General features: G+C 33.1%; 1 protein-coding gene across 1 annotated transcript in view; it reads right to left on the bottom strand.

Moving 5' to 3' along the window:
* Window positions 1-4025: 4025 nt before the first annotated feature.
* The window catches only part of LOC118039472 (glucan endo-1,3-beta-glucosidase 7), an 84589-nt gene continuing 64380 nt past the window's right edge, over window positions 4026-24234 (bottom strand). Inside the window, 2 exon segments of the mRNA XM_073404609.1 lie at window positions 4026-4228; window positions 11982-11990. Of these exon segments, the coding sequence (XP_073260710.1) occupies window positions 4026-4228; window positions 11982-11990 (212 nt within the window).

The raw sequence follows: 24234 nt of genomic DNA on the forward strand, positions 1-24234 counted from the left end.
CCAACGTTGATGGATCCAGCCATTTTAAAGCAAAAACCGATTCAAACTAATCAGTTTGGCTCAGTTTTTTCTGGTATTGGCTCGATTTGTTTTCGGTTTTTTCCGGTTTGTATTCAATTCGATTCTGTTATTTCAATAGTGCCTTTTTAGTGTCAATTTTTTTAGAATTCATGGCTTTTCTAAAAAAATAGCATGGCTTTTCTAGAATTCATGCGAAAATATACTTTTGCATATTAATTTAGTCAAACCAAACTGATTAATTATTCTGTTCATTAATTTTTTTTGTTGCCTTGGTTAATTTTTATAAAATGAACTAATTGATTGGAAAGTTATGGTACGATGACAAACACTTCAAAGCTAGCTTGTTAACGTATAGTTCCTCCAGCCCTAACAACTAACACTAAGCATTGTCAAAACCGTTGCATCTGCTTATAGATTCTTTGAAGACAAGTTCTCCTTCCAAGTTTCAAAGCTTCTCTGTAGAAATAAACATGCACAATTTCTCTTTATCAGAACCTACTAATACGTGGGCACAATGTCATCTATCTTTAGGGTTCTAGAACCCTGTTGCTTTAATAATACTTTATTAAAATAAGGATCCGAGGTCAGGGTTAGATAAAGGAACATGGTTCTAACCCTTAAAATAAGGCAGAATAAATTGTGCAACAGAGTATTGAACAATGAAGTACCAAAAAAATAATCCAAATTAGAGGTCATTTTCATCCACATGCTAATAAATTGGCACAGCCACATACTATAAAAGACAAGCCATTATAAAAATAATAATACAAAAATTAATGTTTAACTATCATTATTATTAAATTAAGTCTAACTTGGTATGTTAATTTCTCATCTTAGTTGAAACTATAATAACAGAGAATTAAAAAAAACAAACATTATTCTACATAAATATAATAGAGTTAAATTATTACCTTCGAAGACGGTTTTTCTTTATATATATATATATACTAATCAAAGCTCAAACCAATTTTCAGAAGTTTACATAGCAATTTGATCTATCGATTTCACACCAATAACCCTTTGTGATTCTCAAAAAAGAGGAACCTTCTCGTATTCGCCGTTACACTTGTAGGATTGAAGGGTGGAGAATGCTTTTCAGTTTTCAATACTTCTTTTCAACATGAATGATGCAACCATATTATTCGATAGTTTCACCCACATTTAACTAGTGTTTTGCCTATGTTTTATATATAAAATGCCTTAATATTCTTTGTTTTATGTTTTGAAGGCACTTTTGGATGAAAGATGCAAAAAGGAGTAAATTGTAGATAATTGACAGATTTGACCTTCAGTCGATGTTTTATGCAGAGCGTGAGCTCTAGAGGTCAAAATGAAGTGATTCTAGTGGCATCAAAAAGCTAACATCTATACCTTTCTGGAAATTTAAGGAAAGAAAATAAAATAAGGAAGAGCATGGAAATCGCAGCCTTCAAAGTCAAATCTCGCAATCTGCCAGTGTTAACCTTTGGTCATTACGACTTGAATATCTTGAGCTACAGAAGTCCAATTGATGCAAACTCAATTGTGTTGGATTCCTGACGCAAATTCCTATCAACGCTCCAAATTTCAGGTAAAAAAGATTTCATATGATGGATGTATGATTTTTCAAATATGACAACTGAATTCTGCCAACAAACATGTTTCATGAAGAAACGAGTCCAAATTACATTCTGAAGCATCTAAACCAATATCCAAGTTTTTATTTCAGCAATTTAGCTCCTCTATGTCAAAGCTTGAAGATTTGATGCAAGGTTATTTCTCCTTTTTTAGGAAAATGGTTATTGATTACTTAAATGTAAACAATCTACTTAAGGAAGGACTATTTTGTAAAATAGAGACTAGGGTTCCCTAGGATATAAAAAAAATGAGAGAAGAGAAGGGGGGCAGCCAGCCGAGAGGAGAAAAACGCCCCCCTCCTCTAAGACACTCGAAATTATGCATTCCTCCATCTTTTTGATTAGTTGTTCAATAAACATGCGAGGCTAAACTTGTTTTCTTGGTTGCAAGGACACAGAAACCTTTGGATTTCAAGAACTATGAGATTTATTTTACCTTTTCTTTTCACTTTATATGATGAATATGTTTGTTCTCCTATGCTTATTTTTCCTATGATTGTTTATTTTAATTGCTAAGTTATTATTGTAGACAATCTAATGCTAAGTTTGATATCAAAACCAGAGTTGTGGTATATGAACTTGTGAAGCTACTCAGTTTAATAATTGTGGTGGATCTACGTTATTAATCTTAGGGAGAACATTCAATCAAATCAAACATAGACTGTGGACAGTTATGTTTTCTTGATTAATCAACTTATCTAGTTCTTAAGGCTGTCATTGAATTAAATTACTAGTGCGGACACTGTGGTTGTTTGATGGTTAGGGTTAGTTATACGGTGGATCCGTTAACTAACCAATGTTAAGAAGAGATAAATATTCATAATATAAATTGATGTTTCATTTCCATGATCAGTTCTGATTTCTGTAGGTGGATGTGTGCTTGCAACCAAGGTTTGTTCTCTTGATAATTTTCTGATTTTATTAAATTTGGTTTGATAGTTTTCTGTTTTCTTTTGCTTTAGCCTAGATAACGTCCAAACCCCCCCAAATTGCATATCATCTAGCATAAAAGTCTGACTTGAACCTTCCTCGTGGGATCGACCCCTTGCTTGCTCTATACTATCTTGTGTGTTGTGTTTTAAGCTAGGGTAATTCCTTTGCGACCGCAACATTGCAACAAATTTTGGCGCCGTTGTCGGGGAAGTAATTTTAGTTGATTCTTGTGCTATTATTTTATTTGCTGTGATTGTTATTTATTTTTATGAAAAAAAAAAAAAGAAAAATAGAATTTTTGCTTGTTGCGGTACTATTCATTTACGACAACGGTACTATTCAAAACAATTTTTTTGGTAGCATTAGGTATTGGCTTTTTGTTTCCTGAAGGGAAACAACGTTCTAAACAGGACTAGTGGTAAACCACTAGCCTTATTCTATCGAGGCAAAATTCTAGTGTTTTCTAGGGTTTTTAGGTAGTTTTAGTTTTCTAGCGTAGGATTTTTGTACAATGGACAGTGAATGGGTGGCGCCTATCCTTTTGGTTCCCAAAAAGATTGGAATTACGTTGGAAGAAATACAAAATGATGCTTATGAGAATGCAAGAATTTACAAAGAAAAGATCAAAAGTCGTCATGACCGAATGATTACAAGAAAAGAGTTTAATGTTGGAGACAAAGGCCTTCTTTATAATTCACGTTTGAAACTTTTACCTGGAAAGTTGTGCTCTCGTTGGATTGGACCCTTTGTTTTTTCTAATGTTTTTCCTTGGCCCCTAACGAACAACATAAAGGATTTCAACGTCATCTACGTTGTGCCCACGTATTAGTAGGTTCAGATAAAGGAAAATTATGCATGTTTATTTGTATAGAGAAGCTTTGAAACTTGGAAGGAGAACTTGTCTTCAAAGAATCTATAAGCAGATGCAATGGTTGTGACAATTCTTAGTGTTAGTTGTTAAGGCTGGAGGAAATATACATTAACAAGCTAGCTTTCAAGTGTTTGTCGTCGCACCATAACTTTTGTTAATAAAGACACGGGTGTTTTATGGTTTCATTTCCTTTTTTATTTTTTTATTAACCACCTGCAACAAGGCTATGTATATTTTATTGCTGTTTGTATTGATCAAATCACACTATCTTCCTACTTAACCTCAAGCATTACTCAGTTGTAAGAAACTTGACCGACTAATTTCACAAACACGTGGAGGATAGGTAGTTCTAGAAAAAACAAATATTGTATGAACATTTCTTTGCAAGCCTACACACACACACACACACACACACACTGAATCTCCCTAACTTACTAGTAAAAAGATGATGGCTTCAACATTTTAAGTGAGAAAGAGAATGGTATAAAACATTATAGCCTACAGTTTATGCGCAAATGCAGTAACATGAAGAGGGATTAGTAAAACCAAAAAGGAAGTGTTTTGAGAAAACTTAATGGGGTTGTTTAAGAGAAAATGGCTGATTGTGAGAAATCACAGTTCCAAGCATTTTTATCAGAAGTTTGATTGAAGAGATTCATGGCACAAGCAGCATGAGATGCTATTTTGTTCGGTTCAAAGCAAGCCCCGCCTGGTTGGATCGGACCATGGTCAATTCCTCATCCTCAAATAAAATCTAGGTTACCCTGCAATTATGCATCTGATACGTCTGTTTAAAATTTTGGGTTTGAGGACACACTACCAAAAATTCGCTCAATACCAACGGATTTACCGACAGAATACTTCTGTCGATAATTTGAGGTCGCCATTACTGGAGGAATTTTTTCCGTCTGTAATGTCGTTGGTATATACCGATGGAACATTTGCTTGGTAGTTACCGACGGAATTACAGACGGAATGTTCAGAATTAAAAAAAAAAAAGGTTCGCTAATGTGAAGGTTTTTGCGAGTGATTTGTTCCGACAGAATCACCGAGGGATTCAAAACGGCAGCTCCATAATGTAACATGACCAATTCACCATTTAAAATGCTGATGGAATTATTGAGGGATTCAAAATGGCAGCTCCATATGGTGACGTGTCCTATTTGTCATCAGAATAGACGATAGATGATTAGTACTTAAAAGTGCATATTTATCAAGGTTTTATAGCATCATTTTGCACTTAAAGTATCACTAACTCCTTAACTAAAGCATGTTTTATAATAACAAGTCTAATATTATAAAATGCCTTAATATATGGTAAATATTCATCTTAAATGCAGACATATCACATAAATCAAAGGATTGATTGATGAATTCAACTACTGAAATTTGTGAAGATAAAGAGAGGGTGAAGCTTAGAAAAGAGATGTTGGTGCAGTCCAAATTGGAACACTGTTTGGTAATTGGATCATATCTCGAGTTTTAGATGTCCAAATGACCTAAAAGTTTTTCACAGATTTGGTAAGACATAGGCCTACAACTTTCATGTTTTCATCAAGATCTAAGAAGGCCGTTTGCAAGTCCAAATTATAGCAATAACGGAGAAGTCCGAATCTGTCTTGCAGCCCGCATACTGTTAAGTGTTTGGCCCATATCTGGAGTTCTAGAAGTCCAAATCACCTCCATTTTTTTTTCCTGGAAATCTGAGTCAATTTCCTACAACTTTCATGTTTTCAAGTGGACCCAGTTTTGATGCTAGCATTTTTGTTTTATTCAGACAAGAAGATAAGGATTTTCACAAAGTCAAAAGTTAGCCACTCACTCAACAATTAGTCATCAAATCAATAATTCTGAATTTTGGTCTATAAAAGGAGGCATTTGCCATGTATTTAGGGGCTTGGTTGTTCAGATCAAGACCTTGCTCTTCCTCTCTCTCTTTTTATTTTTTGTAATTCTTAAGTTTTGCTTTCATTAATATCTTGTTTATGCTTTTCATTTCCTTTCCTTTTCTTAGTTAACTTGTATCTTATTTATGTTCTTGTTTTGTTTATTTATGTTTCTCTTCTTCATTATGTTTAGCTAAGTTTATTATGTCAAGGTGAAAAGGTTACACTAATGGTGTAAGAATAAGTATAGTGTAAACTCAACATGGACCTTAATGTTTAATATTAACATGTCTTATCTTTTTATCTTACTAATTCTTAATACCTTGCTTGTTAAATGGTTAATCTAGATTTGTGTTGTATAACACTTGGTACAACAAATGCTTGGCACTCTCATAGCCCAACCGTATGGTATTACCTACACCTGTGCTATGAAAGGAACTTGATTTGTTGTTAACATAAGTTAGCATCATGAATTCCTGACAATATTTAAAAGTTTGGTGTCACGTAAATAAGATAATTAATATGATCATGTTAACAATTTATAATGAGCTATTAATGACAAATCATCCGATTGGAACCTCCTTCATGTGTGGTTTCCAGTTGAGTAATAAGAGTTTATACTATACTTGTTTGAAATACCATTAGTGGATCCTCTAACCTTGACATTTGTTTTTATCATTGCTTAATCCTTACATTAATCTTCCATCTCAAAGTTCTCATTAATTTCTTCCTCCTCTTCTTTTTATTATTATTATTATTATTACTACTACTACTACTACTATTAATACTACTAATACTATTACTATTACTATTATTAATATTATTAATATTACTATTATTATTATTACTATTATTATCATAAAATCAGTATATAGGCTGGAAACCTGTGACCCGATCTTTTAGATCATTCTCAGGTATAACAATGCCACGTACTGAGTATTATTGTTATTATTAATATTATTATTACTATTGTTGTTGTTATTGTTGTTGTTGTTGTATTGTTATTTATAATTTATACAATTAACCTCTTTATGGTCGACCCCGGTCTTGCCGGGTTATTTATTACTTCGACATTCCTACACTTGGGAGAAGACATCAATCTTTTGGTCATGTTAATAGACTCATAGATGGAATAATTCCATCGGTGAATCCATCGGCAAAAGTTAATGTATGCTCACTCTGCTGACCCTCTCCTCCTCTATTTCTCCTTCTTCTTCCCCATCCTAACTCTTCCCTACCAGAAATTCGCTTAATACCAATGGATTTAAGAAAGCTTGACCACTGATGCGTGCCTTTAGGAAGCTGTACAACATTGGTTATTAATAACAACACAAAGCAAACAAAAGTATAGAATCAAAATATAATGCATCGACATATTACTTCCAAAATTTTTGGGAAGACTAAAACCTTCACTCCACTTCCACCACCAACTACAACGATAAGAAGATTGCATGCACTCGATATTCCTAGACACAAAGTCCTTTGCTATAGGAAAAATAAAAGTCATAAAATGCTAGAACAGTTCCACTGCCAGTTAAAACAGTTGGATTTTGGATTAGGTTTCTCATCTATTTATATCACACCTCCTATTTTGAAACAAATTTTTATGACATGATTCAACTGTTGCTTTTTTCAGCTTTGGAGATGGTGGTGCTGGAGTTTTTTGTTTTGTCGGAGTCTTAAAGCATAATATATCAAGTTAATAAAAGTTTATAAACTACTGTTACGACGGAGATGAACTGAAAGAAACAATGGCAACAAGGAAGGCATGGATAGGAACTATAAAAATATTCACAATTCCACCAATGAAATCTACCAAAATTGAGGTTTCTGATACTCATAAGGATCAAATTTCTACCAAATGAGCCAGTTGATATAGATATAAAATATAAAAAGACTGTAGAGGGAGGGTGGGGTTGTCTTTTCATTGGGATGCATTTGTCATTAAAGAAATGGTTTGGGAGAAAACGATAGTGCAAATTTTAGTGGGGCATGGTTGGGTTACATGCATAGGCTGCAGACACTTAGTGCTAGGCAGTCATGCCCTGCCACAGAGAGTTCCAAAGGCTGTAGGGGGGTGAGGTTGTGCCCTAGGCTGTAAACACCTGGCACTGGCTGCCATGCCTTGGGTGCTAGGTCTAGACACGTGTGCCTAACTATAGACTTAGGCAAGCAGGTTGGCAGAACCACACACCTGGGGTCGAGAGGGTTGTTGGGTCATTGCAGCAGGACCTAATAGTGTTGGGTCCTGCTTACACTAGGACCCAATTGCGTTGGGTCTTGCTGGAACCATTAAAGTTGGGTCCTGCTTACACTAGGACCCAATTGCGTTGGGTCTTGCTGGAACCATTAAAGTTGGGTCCTACCCCCAGGAGGACCCATGACTTTAATTTTTTTTTTTTTCATATGGTAAAGAGCACATAAACAGATGAGAATTTTTTTATATTGAACAAAAATTGAGTGGTGATATATATTTTTCTTATTTGAGGTTGGGTTGAATTTTCTTATTAAAGCATGTTTGTTTTTTCCTTTCAAAAATGATTTTAAAAATAAAAAAAAAATATTTCTTTCTTTACTTCAAATTAAGATTTTTTTTTTCCTCTTGTTTTTTTTTTTCAAAATAAAAGCATTTAGAAAAATTATAATTCTAATATTGTCATATTAAAGTTGATGGAGCTCTAAATAATTTTTTTATTCACATAATATACTTTATATATTTGTATTATATAAAAGAATTTTTTTACAATAAATTTTTTTCTTTACTTGAATTTAAAAGAATTACAATGATAACGTTACTTCTCACAACGTGCTAATGGAGATGGAATGTATCCCTCTTGAACCGAATTCAGGAGTTTAGTTCATGGTTGCTGGAAAATTAATAAAAGCAGAGAAGAAATGAATGATTTCTGACCTTTTTTCAGGTATGTTCTACTCTCTTTATACATCTTTTTTTCTGCCGAAATCTTCAAGATTATTAGGCTAATTAGGATTCTTCATGATGTTAAATTTGTTCCTTCTTTATCTTGTCTTTAAGGCTGGATAAATCTTCTCATAATTTGTGTTGAGAATTGATTATGCTGCTATCACAATTATGTGGTAATTCCAACTCTGCTGCAACTTAGACTTTGTTTCTGACTTGGTTTCTTGCAATATTCGACTATCCCAACTGTATTCATTCATTCATGTATGTTAAAGGCTTAATCTGTATCTTTCTTGGGTCCTAAGACCCACTGTTTCTATGTCAGACTCTTAGCCATATTAGGATGCTCAACATTGTTGGTTTCCTAATCATATTAGGAAACCCATCTCGTCCTCTAGATTGCGTTCGGAGTTTGGCCTTCAAAATAATATTATATGAATTGGAGTCCTTCATTAAAATACTATTCCTGGATGTGCAGATGAATTTGGACTTTTGAATATCCTGATTTTGATATCTGAATGTGAAGATATTCCTGTTTGAATATCTAGTGTGAAAATAGAGAATCCTAATGAGATCATATTTTTGCCTATTTGAAGATATTCTGACCCGAGTTTGCAGGTCTGATTTGAGGTCCTAATGAGATCATATTTTTGCCCATATACCTTCCTAAAAAGCTTGAGATGTGTACTTCAACTTAGATTAAACCCACATTCTCATTCTGGAACTCTAACTTGGCAAAAAACCTGTCACGAGAAGCTAGATCCCAAAAAGTAAAATGTTGAATTTCTTATCTTTTAGCGATTAATTCACGAAGTCTCTTCTGCATGCCAAACTCATATAAATAACTTCCAATCAACTCGAATAAGTTCAAAATCCCTTAAAAGTTATAGTGTAAAAGGAATAAAAACACATGTATATTTTGCACTTATCAATGTTTTTGACAACAAAACCCTCCACTGTTGTGTATACTGTTAGCAGGACCCAACAATGGTGCTGGACCCAAGTTTATTGGGCCTAACTCTGCTGCCAGACCCAATGATGGTGGGTATGGGTACCTAGTTGAAGTAGGACCCACTAAAGTTAGGCCCTACTTCCACATAGACCAAGCAGAGGTGGGCCTAGTTGCCATCAGGACCCACTGCTGCTAGGTATTGCTATCACCAAGACCTAGTAGCATTGGCCAAGTCTGTTTCATTTGAAATTTGGGCCTGCAATTGGGCCGGAGGAAACCGGTCCTGCCGGGTCAACCCTTAACTTGGGCGACTCTGTAAAAACCCAATAGTGTCCCTCTTTTTTTTGAATTTTTTTTCTTCCAACCTAGAGACCCCTCTTGTTTCATATTTTTTAATTAATTACTAATTCATTTCAAAGTTCACTGTATAAATATTAGAAGAATGTTTTATTTTTTCAATGTGGGATTTGAAGCCCTTTAGTATATATATTCTATCTTCACAAGAAAAAATTATATTTTTTGAAGTGGGATAAAAACAATTTTTGGTTTAAATCCATCAAGTTAGAAGAATAAGATAGTATCTTTTCAATGTGGGATAAAAAATATTTTGAGGTAATCTTTTAAATTTAATTGTTTACAACATGTATAGCCTATATCCACATGGATTATAATTTTTCTAGATTTTTTCATATAAAATATGAATGTAAACCCCCGATTATAGTTTTTCTGGGTTATTAAAATATGAAAAATTTAACCAATAGTAAAATGGGTTAAATTAAATTAAAGAAACTTAAATCAAGATAAAAATAGTGAAATTAATGAAATGAAAAGTGAATATAGTACTAAATTGTTGAAAAGACAAATATTTGTGGGGATAAAATGAATACGCAAGACCAAGAGAGGTCAATATTCAAGTAACAGAAGGTTAGGAGTTTATGGTCAAATGATAAAAAGTTGCGGGGTGAAATTATAAGAAATGAAAAGAGGTATAACTTAATTATAAGAAGAAAAAAGAAAAGAGATACATGGGGGCCTAAATGAAAATAAAAAAAATCATAAAGCATAAATACTCTTATAAGGAAAAAAAAAGAGGGAGTTTTGAATTCCATTCTTACAAAAATCAAGAGAGAAACACTAAAATTTCAAGAACCCATCCAAGATTAATTCCCATCATGTTTTAGCTTTCCAACAAGACTAATATTGCTTGAATTAGAGTTCTATAACTCCAGATATAGTTAAAAATCCAAGGAGAGGTCGAACAGTAACAGTTGGATATCAAGACAGTAACATTTGGACAGTAAGAGTCCAATGTTTCTTGATGAGCAATTTTGACTATTTTAGAGGTATAAATGGGGTCTCTTATATCATAGAACTTGTAGCCTTATGTCTTATATTTCCAAAGAGACCAATCTCACCTCAATTGGAGTTCTATAACTTTAGATATTGTTAAAAATCTGAGTAGAGGTCGGACAGTAACAGTTTGATATCAAGACAGTAACAGTCCAACGTTTCTTGATGAGCAATTTTGACTGTCTTAGGGGCAGAACTGGGTTCTCCTTTATTCAAAGAACTTGTAGCCTTGTGTCTTAGCTTTCCAATGAGACAAATCTCGCCTAAAATGGAGTTTATAACTCTAGATATCGTTAAAAATATGAGGAGAGGTCGGACAATAACAGTTCATTGTCTAAACTGTAACAGTTGGATAGTAACAGTCCAATGTCTAGACAATAACAGTTCAAAAATAAAGAAATGAATGATAACTATGGTTGGATAAAGGATGAGAACATTAATGGATGTAATGAGAAAAAAAACATAATGTATAAAGAAATATATATTAGTTGTTGATATGATTATTATAAAACATATCCTTGAATGAAAAAAATTTATGAGATGAGCTTGTTACTACAGGAGGGACCACCGGTATGGTGCAACAGCAGCAACAAAGGAGCACGAGTGGAGCTTCTACTACAGGTAGGTGACTTCCACCTTCCTTTTTAATAACGTTAAATAATGAAATACCTTATCATGAATGTTACCATACTGTGTTAATTCATATATTAGATTGCCAAATGCTTAAATGTTGATAAATGATTGATTAGCTTCGACTAATGGCATCCAAATGGATGACCGAGACAAACAATTGATTTGCTTCGGCTAATAGTGTCCGAATGGACGACCGCAACAAATGAATGATTAGCTTTGGCTAATGGCATCCGAAGGGATGACTGGGACAAATGATTGATTAGCTTTGGCTAATAGTATTCGAATGGATGACCGGAACAAATGAATGATTAGCTTCGGCTAATGGCATCCGAAGGGATGACCAGGACAAATGATTGATTAGCTTAGGCTAATAGTATCTAAATGGATGACCGGAACAAACGAATGATTAGCTTCAGCTAATGGCATCCGAATGGATGACCGGGACAAACGATTGACTTGCTTTAGCTAATGGCATCCGAATGGACGACCGGGACAAATGAATGATTAGCTTCGGCTAATGGCATCCGAATGGACGACCAGGACAAATGAATGATTAGCTTCGGCTAATGCCATCCGAAGGGATGACCGGGACAAACGATTGATTAGCTTTTGCTAATAGTATCCGAATGGATGACCAGAACAAATGAATGATTAGCTTCAGCTAATGGCATCCGAAGGGATGACCGGGACAAACAATTGATTAGATTTGGCTAATAGTATCTGAATGGGTGACCGGAAAAAACGAATGAATAGCTTCAGCTAATGGCATCTGAATGGATGACCGAGACATACGATTTACTTGCTTTAGCTAATAGCATCCAAATGGATGACCGGCACAAATGAATGATTAGCTTCGGCTAATGGCATCCGAATGAATGATTAGCTTTGGCTAATGGCATCCGAAGGGATGACCGAGATAAACGGTTAATTAGTTTTGGCTGATGGCATTCGAAATGGATGGCCAGGGTGAGTGAACGGTTAACTTCGGCAATGATGCCTTAAGGGGATGGGCTGAAATTAAAATTACGACTGGTTACAAGAATTGGTGCATCTATATGTACTACAAGTTGTTTATACCAGAAACATGAAGGAACTACAAGTGTCATGCTTCAAACATGAGACAATGCTAATGCTTCATTAAACTGCCACACCATTTCTTATCATTATTATTATTAAGTAATTGCATTCATGTAAATGTTTTGTACTGCAGTAGGGACATCACACCAACAAGGTGCCTAGGAAACCCAATACACGGGAGCCTACTTTTGCAAGGAATCATGTAGTTGCATTCTAAATCATGATGTATTTTGTATGAATCAATGTATTGAATGTATAACTATTATTAGATCTTTTTTTGTTTAAATTCTTGATGGCTACTGGTAGGATAGAATACAAACTCATGTCTATGCATGTATATTTTGATTATGAACTTTTAATTATGCAAACATAATATTACATGTTTATGTAAGAATCACTTTTAAATGAAATGTTGATTGTTGTTGATGTATGGATTGTATCTTGATGATGTGAGGGAACGGGTTCGTCGATTTCCGACATGATGTGTGTCAAGTACAAAAAAAAAAAATTACTGTTATTTTGGGCTTGAAAAGCCGGGTTGTTACAATGAAAACCTGAAATAATTTTTTTTTCAATTTCCTGGTTTGACCCAAATCCTTATAACAAAGGACCCAATCCCTTCGCCAAATCAACCCCTATGTCGGGTTTCATAACTATAGTTGTCATAAAAATATATTTTTAAATTTGTTATATTTTTTGAACTATCAAAATGCGTTTAAAAAATATACATAAATATTTTTTATCAAAAGTAAAAATATTTGACCAGCGGCAAAGTGCGGGTCACATCATTGGTACACTTTAAAAATGGTTGAAAACATAGTTATCTATTATATTCGAATATATAGGATTAACAGAGGCAATAAAAAATTTAATGAATAGAATAATTAATTAGTTCAGTTTTTATAAAAGACTAAATTAATATGCAATAAAACTGAAAAGAGATAGAAATAATAATTAGAACTAGATGGATTTTGAAGAGACTTGGTTGCACAATCTTGTCGGTTTGATTGCTTTTGGTTAATTTTTTTAGTAATATTCGCTTTGTTTCTACAAATCTGATATTCATCTTCCCTTAAGTTTTTGCAATTTGGTATTTCATCTTCTTTTCAGTTTCTATAACTTGGCATTTGCATTCTATTTTTTCAATTTTTTGTTTTTGAGTAATCATATAGCATCGAGAAGATATTTGTTTAGCTTTTGCAATATTTGTTCAGTGTCTGTAATTTGATATATTTTTTTCGTTGCTTTTGCATTCTTGATCTCTGTAATTGTTGATTATAGCTACTAAAAGAGATGATTTGGTTCAATCTGTGAGTGTGAGGTTGGATGGGAAGAACTATTCGTATTGAAGTTATGTAATGTGAAATTTCTTTAAGGGCAAAAAGATGTGGGGATATGTCAGTGGAACCTATGTGGTATCTAAGAATACTGAGGTAGGGGATGTTGCTTTGATAGATGCATGGGAAGCATACAATGCAAAGATTATTACTTGGATTAATAATTTTATTGAGCATTCCATAGGTACGCAATTGGCGAAGTATGAGACAACAAATGAGGTTTGAGATCATCTGCAAAGGTTATTCACGCAATTAAATTTTACAAAGTAGTATCAATTAAAGAATGACAAATCTTTGGGATCAACTGGCTACTTGTAGAGATTCCAACATCATAAACCATGGTGAGACCAGTCTTGAAAAGTACAGATGATTGCTAAGAACCATGTCCAGGTTTCTAGTCTTACAAAAAGCAGCAAAATTTAAAGCAGATGATCAAACATCAATTTTTAAACGACAAAATAGAACACCAACATTTTTTTTGTTTTCATAGACTGAAATGAAGACAACAAAATTAAGGTAAATTTTTTAGAAATGGAAGGAGGTAATTAAAATACAAGAGATGCAAACTTACTTGTGATTTTTACGGTCTGCAAGAAGGAAAGGAGTAGGAAAGCAACAGTATAAGGAAGCACCACCGAGGCTTAGGTGGTATATATTGACCGAATTGCCAATGGAATAAATAGAATTTTGAAAAAAAAAAAAAAGTTTGATGATGTGAAATTTTTTCAGACAATTTTATTGATGGAATGACCGAGGGATTCAAACCGGGATCTTTGTATAGTGATATGGCCCATTCAACGTCAAAATTATCGACAGGTATACTGACATGAAGTGTCCGTCGGTGATTCCATCGGTAAAAGCCAATATATCCACAGTCTGCCGACTTTCTCCTCCTATATTTCTCATTCTTCTTCCCTATCCCAACTCTCCCCTCCCAAACTGCAAACAACCACCCACCCCCTAAAAATATCCCCCTCTTCTCAACACAAGCACTCATCTTTCTTATACTTTTGTACGTGGTCACAACATTCGTTCTCTAATTTATTTTGGATTTTATCATTTTTTATAAGTAAATCTATCCTTTTTAATTTTAACATTTAAATGTCAATTTTATTATTTTTATTGTTTTTTTATATGTATTTTGTTAACGTATGTACTTGTTTTATTGTTATTTGTCAAAGAAACTTGTAGTATGAATGTATAATTTTGTAGTTGTAATAGTTTATTTTAGATTTTGTCAAATTGTATTTGTTTGTAAATTGTTGAACCTTTGTTTGAATTACAAAATTAGGTGTTGTGATGAAATAAATAATAGCTTGTTTAACGAGTCCATTTTAATTTTTATCAATTCTATTGCGAAGTTGTGATTTGCGTAAATTTGTATATGTATAAATTTGTATGGACGTTGATAATTGATAATTGATAATGAATATTTAACATAAATGTTTTTTTAGTTTGTTGGATAATGTTCGGCAAACCAATATTTTTGTAAATTTAGTTACGTAACATAGTTAATTAATACATGTTGTCATCATAATTTTATAGAGGTTCGATTGAAGTCATGGATGATCGTTCATGGATATATCGAGACTCACCCCAAGGATTGCGGTGGATGAATTATTATAATGGGGTTCAGGATTTTATTAATTTCGCAACATCTATTCCTAGAAATTTTACTGATGATGGTATTAGTTGTTCATGCAGGAAGTGTAAAAATAAAAAGTTGCTACATCTAGATGGTGTAACGTTGTATCTTCTAACCAAAGGGTTCATGGAGATTACTGTATTGGTATGCACATGGAGAACTATTTGTTCCTATTGAGAGCATGGTAGAAAGGGTAGTTGGGTCAACTTCTAGTGATAGCAACGTGCATGAAGTTGTAAATGACAACAATAATCCTTATAGAAATATGGTTATGGATGCAGTGAGAATGAATCAAGATAATGTCAGTCAATGTCCAATCGTAGAAGACCCTAATGCAGATGCAGTAAGGTTTTTTGATCTATTGAAAGATTCTGACAAACCATTATAGGATGGGAGCACGAATTACAGTAAATTATCGATCGTAGCACAAGTGTTCATCATCAAGTCATATAACGAGTTGAGTGAGGCCAGTTATGATAAAATTATAGAATGGGCGAGAAGCATTTTATTCTATTATTGCTTGTTATGTTTTTTATTATTTCCATTAATTTTAATTGTCATTTATGTATTTCTATAGATGTTAAATTTCTATAGATGGTAGGTTGTATATAAGATTTTCCAATGGAGTCAATTGGTTTGTGGTTATTGTAAATATTTACAGGTTTGAAAATTATGGGTAGTCTCCAATATAGAGGAGGTGCTGCCAAATTTGAAAATTATGGGTAGTCTCTAGTATAGGGGAGATGCTGCCAAATTATTTTTTAAATAATCAAATTTAATTATGTAATTATTCGTATAAATTTGTGTAGATGTGTAGAATAAAATCAATACCATGTCGTCAGTAGACAGTTGCAGCTAGTTCTTCTAGCAGCAAGGATGACTTATCTTTAGATGCTAATCAAGAAGAGGTACCTTCACCAACTTGTGATGCTGCCTCTTCTAGCACGGTTTCACAAGGCAGAGGTGGTGTGCCTTCACAGCGGGGTCAATTCACCCGTAAGTAACAGACACATTGGAAGGATGACCTTTCAATGTCAGTTTGTTTAGGTTTTTTTTTTTTTTATACTTGTAACATAATTTATGAGCAACTAATTAATATTTTATTAATTTTATTTAATTTCAGGTTCACAAACATTGAGGCTGCCCGAACAATAACATCGGCGTTTAAATCGTCGATGGAGATTCCATTATTTCAATGGAGTCAAGTTTCCATACATCCTAAGTGGAGACCTAATATCGATGTATGGTTTTGACAATTTCAGATAGGTGTTAACTTCTAATTTCTAGATTATTTTTAATAAATTATTTTTTAAATTTTATATCTTGTACTATTTTTATTTTAAATGAATTATTTATACACAACACAAATATGAGTGAGATAGCACGAACAACAATGTTGTGAGGAGGGTATGGGAGAATCATGCGACAACTAGGTAACATAAAAAATAATATAATTTTTTGTTTCATATTTTATGTTCTAAATTCTAATTTGTTACTATGGAAGTAGGTTGCATGATTTTTGGTATGACACGCATAAAAAAGCAAAAAGATATGCAAGATATAACGGTCTAGAAGGCTAGAAAGAGGTGGCAGTTTGGAAGGAGTTCAAACCGCCATTCATCTCGAGGGATAAATGGACGCAATATATTAGGCATGTGATGTCTGAGTGGTTCGTATGACAGTCACAGTTCGGTGCCAACAACCGGAACCAACAAATTCATGGTAAGGTGACCACACACACAGGCGGCTCCGTTCCGTTCAATGCACATGCGAAGCGAATGGTAAGATTAATTGAAATGAAATATATTGTTAATTAATTTGTTGTTACTTATAAATATATTTAACTTGCAACATTTGTTTCTTACAGGCTATGTCTTTTGGACGTGAGCCGAGCCCAATGGAGTTGTTTGTCAAGACACGCGTGTAGAGTGAAAACCGCCAAAATGGAGTGCAACAATTCGTGGACAACTATGCTCAACACTTCATGGTATGTTCGTTCAATCATTTTATTTAGTAAGTTATTATTTTCTTGAACTGAATATAATGATTTTTGCTGTAATTTTTAGGACACTTATAATAGCCGATTAAGGGAGAGATATGGGGACGATCCTTCGACCCATTTGGATTTCGATCTGGATTTGTGGATGGAGGTAGGATCATTTGGTGGACCCAATAAAAATCGGGTCTACGGGCACTCCAACACTACGACCAAAAACTTGTGGGCGGCCCATAGTGTCTCAACCATTTGGAGCTCTCCATCAGTATCGAGCATCCAATCTAAGGAGTTCATGGCATTGAAACAACAATATGAACAACTCCGTCAAATGGTAATGGACATTAGATCAAGGATGGGTGATGATACATGTGCAACCCCTTTTTGGCCGTACGATCCCAGAACAACCAGCCTCTTCCTCCAGCTCTATCGTTATTCTAGTTTAATTTTGTTTTTCAAATACATTAAATTTGTAATGAATATTTGGATGAATATTATTTAACATTAAATTTATATTTTTAATGTTTAATACAATTTTATTTGGTTAATTAGTTTTGTTTACTATTAATCAATATAATATTTTTTTTAAAATTATTTATTGAAAATAATTTTTTTAAAATATTTTTAAATAACTATTGGCGGCCTTACAGACGGAACAGGTATGTTGGTAATAGATAGAGAGTTGAAAAAAATTTACTGCCCATGCCACAATCACTGACAACATTATTTCGTCGGTGATTTACCATTGACAATACTAATGGACTTTATCCGTCGGTATTATACAGAGAGTTCCCAAAATATTCACTACACATGCCACAATCATTGACGGACTGGCTGTCAGTGATGTATCAGTGGAAATATAGACAGAAAAACTGTCGGTAAAGTTCTAGCATGAAAAATTCAAAACTTTAGTTTTTTAAAAAATTTAAACTTCCTTTTATGATTATGGCGCACTTTGTCCATCTGTATAATGCCGGTGTTTTTTTCCTGACAAAAGTAGCGATAGAAATGGGAATTACTGACAATCAATATTCCGACGACGTATTTCATCAGTGATGTTGTCGGTGAAAATTTTTCCGACAAATTTTATGTCTTACACCAACGGCATTAATCAGTAGGTAAAATGTTTAATGGTGTCATGGTAATTAAATAAGTAATAAATTTCACAAAATAAAGTTATTATATCTAATTGAGCTCATGACCAAGGTGATAGGTTTGGTGGGTTGACCAGTGTCGATCCAAAATATTGTTGTCTGTATATTTAAGAAAAAAAATTAAAAACAACATTCTCTTGATTTGTTTTAAGTCAATCCAAGTCAACTAGATCAAACGGGTCACATCAAATCAACTTCAACCTGTTTTAATTTGAAACTTGGTCAGGTAATGGGTCTGCACAATGAGTCTTCGATGTCATTTAAAATTTATTAAAATTAATTAATTCAATATATATTTGGGATATTATTTTATCAAATACTATTAAATTCTTTGTTTGTTTTTTAATGATATTATGACATTTGTTTTATAATATAGCAGGCACTCTTTTTGTACAACCCTTCATGAATTGTATTTCTTTTTTTTTTTTGCTTAAATTTTTTTTGGTTGTTTTCATGTGCATATTTATTTTTATATTTCATAATTAATTAAAAAATAGATTAAAAAAAAGTTATTAAACCTAACTGGATCTATGACCCGAATCGTGAGTTTGACGAGTAAATTTATGTTAACGTTGGTTGATTCAAAACATCTTCTAAATGTTTTTTTCAAAACAATTAAATGAAGTTGTCTTGAATTTTTTTAAGTCAAATTGTGTTTGGACCTACCATGTGAACCGAGTCATATCATGTCAGCTTCAACCTGATTTAATTTGAAACTCGGGTCAAGCAAGGAACCGGGTATAAAGGTCTCTAGATTGCCTTGCTGAGCTAGATTGGATTTGATAAATTAGCCAAAATGTTCCCTGAATAAACACACAATTTTTGTATCTTCTTATATATATATTTTTTAATGCATTTGCATTCAAATTATCAAAACTTTAGTATTTTTTTAAATATAAACTTCCTTTTATGGTAATGGTGAGGTGTTGTAAAAAGATATTATTGTAATAAAATGCTAAAAAAAAGGGAGCATGTTAATAAGATAAAGATGTTTTAATTACAAAGATATTTTTTATCCTTCTTTCAAATCTTTCATCTTTTATATTCATTCAATTTTTTTTTATTTTATTAAATAAAGAATATAGAACAAATAAACGGAGCAAAATTTGTTGCGATGTCATGGTCGCACAAATTAGTTACCCTAGCAAGGGATCAATCCCACGAGGAAGTTTTAGTTCAGATTTTTATGTTATACGATATGCAATTGGGGTGCATTTTGAGACTATCTAGACTAAAGAAGAATTAAACAATCAAGCTAAATTAAATAAATCAGAAAATTATCAAGAGAACAAACCTTGGTTTCAAGTACACATCCACCTATAGAAATCACGGTGTCTGCACATCAATTTATATTCTGAATCCTTATCTTTTCTTTACATTGGTTAGTTAACAGATTTGTCGTATAACTAACCCTAACCATCAAACAATCATGGTGTCCGCACTAGTAATTAAAATTCGATGGCAGCCTTATAAACTAGATAAGTTGATTAATCTAAACAACATAATTATCTGCAGTTCATGTTTGGTTTGATCGAATGTTCTCCCTAAGATTAATAACATAGATCCGCCACAATTATTAAACTCAATTGCTTTACAGCTTTATATACCACAACTCTGGTTTTAATAACAAAACTAGCAATAGATTATTCACAAAAATAACTTAGAGTCCGCTGTAGCAATTAAAATAAATAATCATAGGAAATAAGCATAGGACAACAAACATATTCATTCATCATATAAACTAAAAAGAAAAGGTAAAATAAATCTCACAGTTCTTGAATTCCGAAGGTTTCTGTGTCCTTGTAACCAATAAAAAGAGTTTATCTTTACATGTCTATTGAACAACTAATAAAAAAGGAAGAAGAATGCATGATTTCGGGTTTTTTAGAGGAAGGTGCATTTTTTCTCTCTTGGTTGGTCGCCCCCTCTTCCTTTCACTCTTTCTTTTTATTTGATAGAAACCCTAATATCTTTTTTCTACAAAATAGTCCTTACCTAAGTAAATAATTTATATTTAAGTAGTTCAATAACTATTTTCCTAAACAAGGAGAAATAGTCTTGCATAAAATCCTCAAACTTTGATTTTGGACTTATAAGAGTCAAACTGCCAAAATTAAGACTTGGATGTCAGTTTGGATGCCTTGGGAAGTAATTTGGACTTGTTTCTTCACAAAGCATGTCTACTGTCAGAATTCATATGGAATCTTAGAAAGCTCATATGAGTTCGATTTCTACTGCAATTTGGTATGATGATAGATCTTTAAGTCAGGAATCCAACCAAATTGAATTTGCATCAAATACTCAAACATCAAGTTGGAATAGCCAAACATCAACATTGGCAGAATGCAAGATTTGTCTTTGAAGGCTATGATATCCATGTAATTTCTCTTTTTATTTTTCTTGCCATATATTTACAGAAAGGTATGGATATTAGCTTTCTAATGCCACTAGAATCACTTTGTTTCGACCTCTAGAGCTCAAGTTCTGCACAAAACATCGATCGGAGGCAAATCTACCAATTATCTTTAATTTACTTCTTTTTGAATCATACATGCAAAAGTGCATTCAAAACATAAAACAAAGAAAATTAAGGCATTTTATATATAAAACATAGGCAAAATACTAGTTGAATGTGAGTAAAACTATCAAATAATATGGTTGCATCAAATACTCCCACACTTAGCTCTTGTTCGTCCTCAAGAAAGGAGAGAGAGAAAGTTGTTGTTTGCACCGATCCCAACAGCAAAAATGATTGATCTTGGTGTCCATGGCTTTCATTTGATGAGAGAAGTTTGATTTTTGTTGTTTAGAACCTCAATATTTCCTAAAAAAACAGATCGAAGTCGAAGGAATTTTTTTTACCCGGTTTTATTGTGTTTTTCGGACCTTTTTTGGCTTTCCTAGGTTGATAAATTGATTTCTAGATGTTTTAAGGTTCTTTACAAGGTATTTTTAGGTTAAAATGGGTTGAAATATGAGTTTTTAGGTCAAAAAATACTTTACCCTAAATTCTCAACTACCACTATGGTGGCTGGAATTTGAGCGTCATTTAATTATTATTTTTTAAAAAATAAGGTTGAATGACTAGTCATTTTACCTAAATAAGATATATATAAAAATAAATTAGGTCTTTGTGACTTTAATAAACTGGTTATTAAAGCCAAAAAAGCATGTTAAGACTTTTTTTTATATACAAATATGCTAAAAAAATTTATAAGTTTTGAGGAACTTGATCATATGCATGTAAACAAGATTATTTTTGTTTTATAATTTTGTTTTGTAACATTTTGAAAAGAAGACGGATGTTTTAACACCAAAATTGTATTTTTATGGTATAAGGATACAAAGCAATGTTAATAAAAAAAAGGGTATAAAATAAGCAACAAAATCATCAATTTTTGGAAAGGACTTTTTTTTAAAAAAAATTTGCTATTTGCAATTTTTTGATTTTTTCTTTTTTTTTTGTTAAAATAATATTACATAATATAATATTCTATATATATAAAAATATATAGAATATTATATTATATACAAAGGAATCTGGACCGATAGAGGCCCATATAAGAACTAGGCTGAATCTTGACCCATGAGAAATGGGTCAAGATCAGTCCCAATAGGAGTTTGGGTTGCAACTAGGTCCCTCAAGAATTGGGTCAAGGCTAGCCCCCAAAGGCAAGTAGGTCACGACTGGACCAGACTGACCCCATTAAGAATCTGGGCCACAACTAAGCCCTAAAAAAGTTGGGTCAGACTGACCCAAAGAAAATTTGGGTTGTGATAAGGCCCAAAAGGAATTGGGTTAAGATTGACCCAAAGAAAACTAGGCCGCGACCAGACCCATGAGAAATTGGGTTTGGGCAAACCACAAAAAAGGCTTGGGAGAGATTGGAACCATAAAGAAATGGGTCAAGACCTGTCATAATAGAAGCATAGGTTGAGACTCGACCTATAAGGAATTGGGTCGAGATTGGCCCCGAAGGCAATTGGGCCATGACTGGTCTAGCCCAAAAGCGAGACCCATGAGAAACTGGGTTCGGGCAAACCTCAAAAAAGGCTTGGGAGAGAGACTGGAACCATAAAGAAATGGTTCAAGACCTGCCCTAACAGAAGCATAGGTTGAGACTCGACCTATAAGGAATTGGGTCGAGATTGGCCCCGAAGGCAGTTGGGCCATGACTGGTCTAGCCAAAAATAAATAAAGCATTACGAGAGTGACCACGACAGCTTGCTGCAACAAGAAGGCTTGCAAATAACACAAAAAAGAAAGAAAAATTATTGAAACTCAGGTCTGCCATATTTCACTTAGAATAAAAGGTGGTGGTTGTTTGACAATACTATTCTGCTTTCTTCTGAATTTATAGAAGTATGTGGTGCATTTCTTGTTACATTTTCCTTTGAATTCTCCTAATTTCCAGGAAAAAGAAGAGGAAAAGAGCTAATTACAAGTTGGGACACACTGGCAAAAGGATATTAGACCGATGGGATTGCTTTGGGTGGCAACAAGGAGCTGTTCATATTTTGGAAAACAAATCCAAGTGTTTTGGGTTGTAATCATTTATATAATTTTTGTGTTTACTACTGGGATAGGTGGATTTACAAGTGTTTTTTTAATTATATATTATATAAAAACCCTTTAAAAAGTTATTATGTTTTAAGTGGTTAGTTACAGTTATTCCTTCCTTTTCCCCTTGCGTATCATAGGCAAGATTAGAAAAAAGAAGAAAGAAAAAGAGTGATGCTAATTCCTTACCTTGCACATAAAGACTATATATATATATATATATTTCACTACCAAAATTTTACATTTTATCGATGAGATATTCCATTGGTAGTTAGACAATGATTTTGTTAGCATAATTTTTACCGCTAGGCTCACAAATGAGTACTATTGGTCAAAATAACTTTCCTTGATGATTTATGGACTTGACTATACGATTTGATCAACGCTAAAAGATCCCAACATATGCTTTTAATTTGAGGGTAAGTTTCTTTTTGTAAATAAATCTACCAAAAATTCAGCAGAGTTTCATTTGTATTTAGGACATACCAATTTATATACTACTATCAATTTACTCAATCAACCCATCATCACAAGGTCCTATAAGTCCAAACCTTATTTCAATCATCAATATTCAATACCTCATACAATCCACGATATATATATATATCCTCCAAATAAGTTCAATATGAACATAGCTCACAAATCATATTATAAAATTTAAAAGAAAATTGAATACTAATATGTAAAGAGAGAATTTAAAACATAATAAGTATTCTTAAAACATTTCAAAAGGGTTAATTATAGGATAACTAATGTACTACCTATTGAGCTAAGACTTTATATATACATCAAGGTTTACACAAAAGCATACTGCATAATCGCGTTAATTCCATTATGCTCAAGTTAAATATTTACATAAGCTTAACAAAGTAGAGTCCTAAACTAATGATCTCCCTGACATTTGATGGACCTGTTACACAAACAATCCAGTAAGCATACCATTATGTTGATAAAAGAAATATATATGATCATGTAATGTATATGAATGGAGTATAAATTTTCTATCGAATCCATAGGAATTCTAACAATCAACTTATAATTTGCTTGTAAATCATTTAAACCCAATTAAAACTCATTTGCATATCCTTAATTTGAATACTCTTATTTACTTGCATGAACCAAGTGACTTTGTATAGTCCAACCTGGACATTTTTTGGCAATTAAATTTATCAATTTCCCATAGGTAATTCAAACATGGATACCCTTTACAAATCGAGTCTTATCAATCATTCTCAAACATCCTAACACGGGCATCATTAGCCGAAGCTAATGTTGTAATTCATCT

Source organism: Populus alba, chromosome 14 (genome assembly GCF_005239225.2).
Source record: "Populus alba chromosome 14, ASM523922v2, whole genome shotgun sequence".
In the NCBI taxonomy this organism is placed as follows: domain Eukaryota; kingdom Viridiplantae; phylum Streptophyta; class Magnoliopsida; order Malpighiales; family Salicaceae; genus Populus; species Populus alba.